Source organism: Prionailurus bengalensis, chromosome A2 (genome assembly GCF_016509475.1).
Source record: "Prionailurus bengalensis isolate Pbe53 chromosome A2, Fcat_Pben_1.1_paternal_pri, whole genome shotgun sequence".
NCBI classification, from domain to species: Eukaryota; Metazoa; Chordata; class Mammalia; order Carnivora; family Felidae; genus Prionailurus; species Prionailurus bengalensis.
Window position 1 is genome coordinate 139,264,107 of NC_057348.1, and position 9,115 is coordinate 139,273,221.

Sequence of the window (9,115 nt, forward strand, 5' to 3'; positions counted from 1 at the left end):
ATTTAACCAGCACTTCAAACAGATCAGATGGCCCAGGACAAAGACGTTTGTTAGAAAACTTCACATCTTCTGCCTCTGAACTTTGTCAAATTTCATTGCTTTGGGCCGAAGTTGTAACTGTGTAAAGAGACTATTATTTTGTTCTTGGTGAATTTCTCAGAACAAACATTAGGTGGTACTAACCCAGGGTTGAACTTTCAAAGAATGTGGAAGGATGAGGGGGTCAGAATAGTGATCTCTAGCTGAATAATATGAACAGAGCCCTTACGTTTGTTGATTAAATAAGCATGTTCCAAGTATTTATTTCCAACAGTCAATGAATCAATTTTCACGTGCAAGAATCAAAACCAAAATTCAAATTCATCCATAATGAACCACCTTTTTCTAGTGTGTGTGTGTGTGTGTGTGTGTGTGTGTGTGCTCACGACTGTGAAATGTGCCTTTACAGGCACACACATCTATGCGTGTATATATAACATACACACAGTGTCTTGTTACCTCAGGGAAAGAGGAAATGATAAACAATCGGCAGGCATCTTGAGACCGCAGAATAACACAATGGAAATATATACAATAATAAAATTAAAATGGTGCAGCATTCCCGGGTAGGATAATACAGATCTCAATAAATACAGCAGAATTTTGTTTAAAAAAAATCAGAAAACAAAACCCCCAATTTTCTCATAATCGTTAGTGCGTATATAGGATATAATACACAGAACCATTTAGCAGGTGCATGCAAGAGGCTAAAAGCGGGGGAAATGCAGAGGCTTCTGGTAGGCGCTAACGTGGGGCCCAACACGCCCTGGGGTCTGCAGACGAGCTTGGGTCTGCAGGACCAGCTCTATTCCCCCGCTGCCTCGGTAGTGGGGCCCGAATGCGGCTGGGAAGCGACTTTGGCCTTGATCACTGGTGGGCCGGGTGGAGCCCGGGCTGCAGGGGACCGGGGGGCGGCAGCGGCGGCGGCAGCGGCGGCAGGGTGGCAGGCGGCATCTGCTGTAGAGGGGGCGACGGGTCCGTGCCGGGCTCCCCAGCGGACGTGCGGGCCAGCCCCAGGCTGCTGTCGTGTAGCTTGCGGACGTGCTTCTTGAGGTCAAAGTTCCTGCAGAAGCCTTTGCCACACGTGGGGCACGTGAACGGCTTCTTGTCGTTGTGAGTGTGCATGTGAAAGGTGAGGTTGTAAACCTGGTGGAAAGCCTTGTTGCAGATACTGCACTTGAACTGCTTCTCCCCGCTGTGGGTCAACTTGTGGTTTTTGTAATTCCCTGAAACAGACAGATGACAGGGACGTGGGTCTAAGTTGAGAGCTTGAAAAGAGAGGAGTGGACTATTGCAAAGCGAGAGGAAGAGCTGCCACAGCTCGGACAGCAGGTGCCGGGCTGCGCTGGGCACCTGCACTTCTCTCCCCACGTTTACTTGTAAATATCAGCAATGAGGCCATCCCCTCCACATTTTAAAACATATTTATTAACCCAGTTATATAAAACGAGAACAAGCCGCTCGGAAATACCCCTCAGTGTATAAACCATGTCTTCCTCTATTACTGATCAGATGCAAGGGCAGGAGGTTGGAATGGCAACAGATGCACCAGTAACTAGGTGCACTTTAAAAATCATTTTTCCAAAATACCCGGAAAAGATTGGAACTTTCAGTAAGACTACTGGTGAAAGGCAACGCCTCCTGCGTTCTATACCTTTTTGATGAAATCCTTTGCCACAGAATTCACACACAAACGGTTTGTAGCCTGCGTGTATTCGGGTATGCGTGTTTAAAGTGGAACTTCTATTAAATGCTTTGCCACACTGGTTACATTTGTGAGGTTTTTCCTAAGGGGAAGGGAAGAAAAGCAGAGAAGTTAAGGTATTTTGTGGAGTCCTGCAAACTCAAAAAACACAGTAATGCTGTCCCCCGTGTTTTTAAGCAGAACAAAGGCAAAAACATGGCATTTCCTCCTGTCCAGCTAGCACATTTTAAACCTTTTGCTAAACAGGGTTTAGCGGCTATTTTTCTACCAACCGTTCCGCACCTGGGTATGAATGATCTTGTGCCTGCACAGGGTGCTGGCTTGCCGGAAGCCCTTTCCACACACTTTGCAAACGAAGGGTCTGGCTCCTGTGTGCACTGGCATGTGACGGGTTAAGTTATAGTGTGCGTTAAAGACCTTAAAGTTAAACACATGGAGAACAGGTTAGCCCAACAAGTACTTTGAAATTAAGCGCGGCAGAGCAGGGGGAGGGAGGAAATAACCTTATAGAAAATGTATACAAATAATTACAAATTAAAATGAAATTTGAAAGAAAGGAGGGAAGGAGGGAAGGAAAGAAGGAGGAAAGGAGGAAGGAAGGAAGGAAGGAAGGAAGGAAGGAAGGAAGGAAGGAAGGAAGGAAGGAAGGAAGGAAGGGAGACCTCCCTCCTGCATAGTACTTGCCTTTCCACACACTTCGCAAGTGAAAACTTTGGGCTTGGTGTTAGGAGAGCCTCGGCTGAAGTCAGAGGTTTTGAACGCGATTTTTTCCGACAGAAGCTGGGCGCTTTCTTTCATATAATGCTGCAGTTGAGCCTGGGACAAGTCTTTGAAAGCTACTCCCGAGGGGTACTTCTCCACCGCCGGGACCACCAGTTTATTTCTTTCAGCTAAATACGTTTTTGGCTGAGGGTGCAGAGGGGAACTGAGGAAGTAGGAGGCCACCGGGTGGATGTTAACGCCGGCTGCCGGGTGGCAGGGGCCGTCACCTCGATTCAGGTAGCACAGGGCTCCCATGGCGTGGAAGGAAGAATGGTTGACCACACGGGGCCTTACCAGCTTGTACTGCTGCAGCGGCAGCGCGTCCCGGGCCAGGTCGCCCTTGAGACTCAGCGCGCAGTTGAGCAGATCGCTGCAGCTGAACGCGGGCGCTGCGGGCGCCGCTGCGGGTGCCGCCGGAGCCTCCAGACTCGCCTTCCGCGGCTCCGAGCCCGTCATTCCAGCCTTGGAGCTCGTATCGTACGCCACAGGCACGAAGGGGATCATGCAAGGGATCGACGAGTTAAGATGCAAAGAGTGCTTGGGGTCCCCCTTGGGCACGGCTCCCTGAAGGAAGTGGGGGACGGGCAGGGCCTTGGGCTCTGGGGTGCGCGCCATGATTCGTTCGATGGAGAAAGCCAAGGGTTTGGAGGTGCTCATCATGTTGCCCCGGGCCGGAGCAGTAGCTAACATTTTGGCAGTCGCGTTGTGGCAGCTACTGTCCATCTCTGAGTCGCCAGCGTCCGTCAGCCGGGGCCAGGCTGCGCCGTCGTTGCCTTGTTCCCTGCTTGTCACAGACCTGCGGAGAGGAGGACGGGCACCATCACCACCAACAGCCTCCTCCTCCTCCTCCCCAGCATCACCAGCCGAACCTGCCTGCCCAGCCCAATGGACTCCTGCCAGCCCATCGCAGAGTTCTTGGCGCACCAATGACTCGAGGACAATCACTACTTATTTCTATCAATAGAAAGTGTTGTGTCAATAACGCAGCCAAGATCTCGCCAATCGTTAACTTCCAAGAGGAGAAGGTAAACTAGATAATTGCTCAATTCGCTTCCAACAGTCAACAGGAAAACTTTTTTTTCTCCGCAGTCAGTGACTACTTTTCATTGGTGAGTGAAGTTCCCCCGCCCAAAAGAGGCGGGGGCGCTCTTCGCCGCGCGGCACGCCCTCCCCTCTGCGCGCAGTCTTTCGGGCGCACACCTCGCCGTCCTCCCCCGCCCCTTTGCTTTTTCCTCTGTCTTTTTAATTCTCAATCTGCTTAACCAGGCTTTAAAGGCCAAGCAAATCTGAGATCAATTTTCTCGTTTAGCTCTAAGTGACATCATCTAAAATCATTGTGCAAAGGCTAAATAAGGAAACGGAGTCTAATTCAGGGGCAAACGCCCGGCTATATTTATGAAACGCCAGGCTCCAGAAAGCCACGGCCAGGAAGCCGACCGCAGCGAAATCCGAGCTTTCTCTGCACGGTTCCGCCGGGCCGACACCGGGCCCAGGTCAAAGCCGCGCCGCCTCCTCCGCAGCCCTCTTTCTAGGGCTCCTCTGGGGCCCGGGGCTGAGGACTCCTGGCATCCCGGAGTCTCTGCGGCCCGAGCCGAATCTGGACCACTTGGAAGACGCCAGCAGGTAACTGGCCTCACAAAACGTCCCTGAGAATTAAAGGCCTTGGGAGGCTTGTTATGTATTTGTGGTTTTGTAAATGTGGTACCTTGACAGAAGTTTGGGAAAGCCGCACTCCATCCACAAAGTTGAGAAGGAGTTGCAAGGAATAGGCGGGTATCACACGACAAGAAACCTCGGCTACGGCCCGACCCCACCCCCGATATACACGAACACACACACGCGCGCTTTTATACGTTTCCATTGAGAGCCCAGAAAAAATATTTATGTTAAGTACCTGCTCTCAGAGCTCTCTCGGAGCATTTTAGATACTGAAAGTTAAGCAGAGAAGGGAAACAACCTATGATTCCACCCCCAGCCCTCCATGTCCCTACTGCTGGAGTCCCCACCACTTGTCATAGCAGCGCAGGAGGCAGCCTGGGTGCGTGTGCTCACCGCGCGGCGGCGAGCACCGGGACCTGCGGGCACGCGAGCGCGCGGAGACCTAGTCCCTGCAACGCCCCAATATGCCGGCGCTCTCGGGTCTGGCGCCTCTGTCAAAACTCGGCGAGGAGCGGTAGAGCGTAAGGGGTGTTCCTGGAAGCCTCCGGTGACTGCTCCTCCGTGCTGCGCGGGTTCCCGCCGCCTAGGCAGGCGCGGTCCGGAGCGCGCCGACCACTGCAGCGCTCTCGCTCCTGGTTGCTCCCCTTTGCAAGCCTGCGATCCCGCAGAGCTTAGCCGTGGGACTAGCGGCTGCACGGCGAGAGATCGGCGGCCGCGAGCCCGAGCCACGAAGTGGAGGAAGAGCGCAAACGTGCCAGTTCAGAACCCTGCGGCCCGCAAGCCCCTGGGAGCGGCCACCCGCTGCAGCCCAGGGTGCCATCTACCTGGTGAGTTACCCTCAGTGAGTGCGTGTAGAACGGGTGGTGACGGGTGGGTGTGGGTGACTTCTTGCAAGAGGCCTGGAAAGGGTCAGCAGTGGGAGCCTGGATGCAGACTATAAAACCTGGGATTGTTGAGCCTCTGAGCAATGTCACCCCAAAATGAGAAGTTGGACCCCAAACGGAGGAAATTTGCCTCAAAATAATCCCTCCTCCCTACCACAATGCTCAGCACAGGCCACTCACTCTGGCTTTTCGTGAGGGTCTGCCCCGCCCCGGCCGTGCGAGCCGAGAGGGGTGGACACTGCAGAGAGCCAGGGCTGGGGACGCGCGCCTTGTGTCCAGCGGCGGAGCAGAGCAGCGGGATGGGTGGTGGGGACACGCAATTGCTAAGGATGTGGGGGAGGAGACGTGAGTCCTATTGGAAGTTGGAGGCAGCCAAAGGGCTAAATGGGGAGAAAGTCTGGATGCGACCGGCCTTAACAACTAGGCCTGGGAAATGCCTCCTTTCGGGTCTCGGGGTGGCTTCGGGCTGGGAGGCTGCAGCCGTACACAGGTGCAGGGTGAGGCGAGCTTAGGGCTCTAGAGCCGAGTCCAGAGAGAGGCGCCTTCGCAGCGGATTTGGGCCCGGGCTCAGTCACCCAGGGTGCACCCAAGCTGGAAATTTCCTTTCCTTTTGCTGTTGGGGCCTCAGACCCTGTCTCCTCTTCTTCCCTGCTCAGACAAAGAGCTCGGGACGACTTTGCTAGGGGAAAGGCGGGGTGGGGGTGGGGGCGGTGGCGTCCCACGACAGATGGGTCGCCGTTAAGACTTTAATTGCTGCCTTTTGGGGGAGGTCAGGTTTCCTTTCCTACCTGCCACTTCCCAACATCGAAGAATCCCCCTCACGCTGCACCCCTCCAACATAGGGCCAGGTTTGAAGGAAAAGGCAAAGAAGCACGAAACAGCCTGGCTCTGGAAAGCTTCGGAGCGCCCAGCTGACTGGTACACCTCATCCGCTTCCGGAGCGTTACCTGCCTTCTGGACTGAATGCCACCAGTTTGTTTTACGTTCGTCGCGTGTCCCTCCGCACTCCCCTCTCCCCCTCCCCCACTCCCTCCTCCTTAACGGCCAGAGTCCTGTTTTTGACCCCGGTACATTTCTCCTTCGGTGGACACCGAACTAACAAGGAGAATTATTGGCTAAGGGGTATACTTATTTGTATAGTTAATATTTCCACTGTTTGCTTTTCACTGGTCTTTTCGGGATTTGCCTTTTTGACAAGTGTTTGAAAGTAAGGTGTCATGCGAGTTAACACAAATATTGCAAAGTAGCAATTGTGCTCTCCCTTTAAAACATCAGACCTGAGTTTGCTAATCCTAAAGACTGAAGAGGTGCTTTTATGAAATCAAGGTCTTGATATTCCAACATTGGTTAATGAGCATCTTCTATTCAAAACCTAACTTAAAGCTCTTACTTAAAAAAATATATCTCTATTCAGTTAGAACTGCCGTAAACAAAATGCAACATGCATTTAGGAAGGGCTTTCATCGTCTTGTCAAATCTGTCCAGTACTTTGGGTTTTCTTCCCCACATTTGAAAGATAACAAAACAAAAAAGAAAGGAAAAGCAGAGCATATTTGGCAAATTCAGAAGCTTCTAAAACTGTTCATCACTTAAAAATTGTTTATTAAAAGAATGCAAGACAGCCTTGTTCGTTTCATTAATGGCAAATAGAAACAGTTATAGTTTCTTTGGACTTTCTTTGAGACTCTTCTAATCCCCTTTTTGGTCAGAGCCAGTGATTTAAGTGTCCCACTCCTTCCCAATCACAGAAGGCCAGTATTTAAATCCTTGTGGAAGGGGAGTATTAAGTGTGTGGTTTATCCCGCCTGAGATGTACTGAGGGAAGCAGAGCAGTCCTTGATATGAAGAGACCTGATCAACTCTGAAGACCTCCTGAGAAAATACGAAAAATTTCTACTCTTCTAAAATCATTTCAAATTCTCTTTTTTTTTTTTTTTTTTTTTTTTGCCTCGGGAGCCCAATTTTTATTTCAGTGCTTCCTCAACTTTGTTCTTCATTGTTCAAGAACTTGCATAATTTTCACAGGTTTTTACATTTACATTCCTATCACAAGCAAATGCAGTTTTTGGTCAAGACTATTGCAATCTGAAATAAAAGGCAATATAATGGAGCCATTGATTATAATCCACAATCTTTCCCCTCTTCTTCTTTAATAAGCCACAAAGTACTGTTGAGTTTTTAAAAAGGAACACATGGATCAGAAACTATTATAACTTATCCAACCTTCTGCCAAGTGCATGAATTCATCTCTGCTCATGTTTTTAGGATTTTCAGGCCTTTCCAACATCCATGGCCCCTGCCTCATCCATCATCAGAAGTAACAGCCTGCTTTCCCTTTGCTTCTTAGTAGCTACTGTGAGCTCAATGGAAGAGACTAGATTATTATTCCGACCACCCTGCCTCCCCAGGCACTAGGACCCATCCACAAGTCTTCCTGTTTAATAAATAGCAACCTACCTGCCTTCTGGAGGAGGAAAAACATTCCTAAATTCTTCTACAGTTTTACTCAGTCTTTATCTCTGACTTGTCTTTTGTTACTTCCTGTACTGTGTGATGGAGGTGGAGCGTTGGAGTAGGCCCCAAAGAGGGGGATCTGCAAGGTTCAAAGGAAGAGTCTTGTTGAGTACCTCAGATTAAGTTAATGAATACACAGTGGGAACTAACTTTCCAGCACATCAACAAACACAAGAGCTACGAGTTCCGATTTGAGGCTACTAGTGTGCTTTTAGTTTGGCAGCAAATAAAGAATTTTTGCTAATTTTGTAGAGCGTGTGAAGGGCAGTGTCCTCGGTTGGTTGTGAAGGAGGGGTCAGTTAACTCACCGAGCTCTCCTTTCTTCTGGGGGAGGGGAGGACGGAGCGTGGTTTGTTGTTTAGACCTTTGTTGTTACTACTTATTTCTTTTTATTGGGGGTCCCGGTTCAACCTAGTGGAATTATTGTCCTCAAAACAGCATTTACATATTAAATCGGTTTGTAAAAGTAAAGGAAGAGCCCCAAAGGTGAGAGCTGTTAATGAGGCGGCAAGCATTACAGACAAGGATCACCTGCCGCGGGTTTGTTTCTGCCTCTCCACTAATGCTGGGGTTTTTCTCACCCGTTCCCACAGGCCTGTGAGGTGTGTTCCCTACAGACTGCGACTCAGAGCCGGACTTGGGGGAAAAAGAAGTTCAGAAACAAGCAACCCAATGTTTCCAACTCATTCGAGAAGCTGCCTACAAGTCTAACTACAAAAGTCAGACAAGTTTTGCTTGCAATTTACAAGGTAGTTCTGGAAGCCTGGGAAGTGAACAATTAGAAGAGGACGCCCCAAACACGCTCTTTTGTTCTGCACTGATCGCTGGTTGTGCAACTGGCTGATGATAGCTTTTCAACAGCGGTCCCCAGATAATTTTTTACGAGTCATTTTTGCGGTCAAAATAAAACCTACATTCGACACCGCCCGATTCTTTCCTTGATACTACCCACGAGGGTTAGAGCAGTTGTGATGTTCTTTGCAAACTTTCTGATTTCCCATGAAATAAATGTCTATAACAGAAAATCAAATAATACAGAGCAGAGAAGGAGCTTAGAGAAATGGAGAAGCGACAGAAGTAAATGAAAATCCGAGAGCCTTTTATCAACGTAGTTACCTCCCGGACCCCGGCCGTCGGTGGCTCCCGGCCGGGAGCGCCCCGCGCCGACCCGCTGCCCTCGGCCGCCTGGGCGTCCATAACGGCGGCGACCTCGGCGCCCCCCCGGCCCTGGCCTCGGACGGGAACTGCGTTCCCGCTGCGGGCGCCGGAGCTGAGGTACCCGGCCTCACTCACGATTCGTTTGCCGGAGCAGAGCCATTTAAAAAGAAGCCCGAAGTGAAACCGAAAAGCTGACAACACTCCCGGGCTGGGATCTCCACTTATTGGTTCTTGCTCACGAGTCCCGAACGGTTAAAAATGACGTCGGCAAGGCCGGGGGCGACCGGGCTCTGTGACCCTGCCTTGGAGGGGCCGGCTAGGGAGGCTGGAGCGGCTTAGAGGGGACTGGGAGCCGGGGCGCTACTCCCACCGCCCGCCGCCAGCCAGACCTCCC

At 50.8% G+C, this 9,115-nt stretch overlaps 1 protein-coding gene across 1 annotated transcript; it reads right to left on the reverse strand.

Moving 5' to 3' along the window:
* Nucleotides 1-269: 269 nt before the first annotated feature.
* On the reverse strand, nucleotides 270-9,115 carry FEZF1 (FEZ family zinc finger 1). Its single transcript, XM_043589357.1, has 6 exons — nucleotides 8,680-9,115; nucleotides 7,507-7,642; nucleotides 2,429-3,302; nucleotides 2,027-2,161; nucleotides 1,694-1,826; nucleotides 270-1,265 (listed from the first exon to the last, which is right to left on the reverse strand). Exons 3-6 carry the CDS (start codon nucleotides 3,227-3,229, stop codon nucleotides 907-909), a joined length of 1,428 nt encoding a protein of 475 aa, XP_043445292.1. The 5' UTR covers nucleotides 3,230-3,302; nucleotides 7,507-7,642; nucleotides 8,680-9,115; the 3' UTR covers nucleotides 270-906.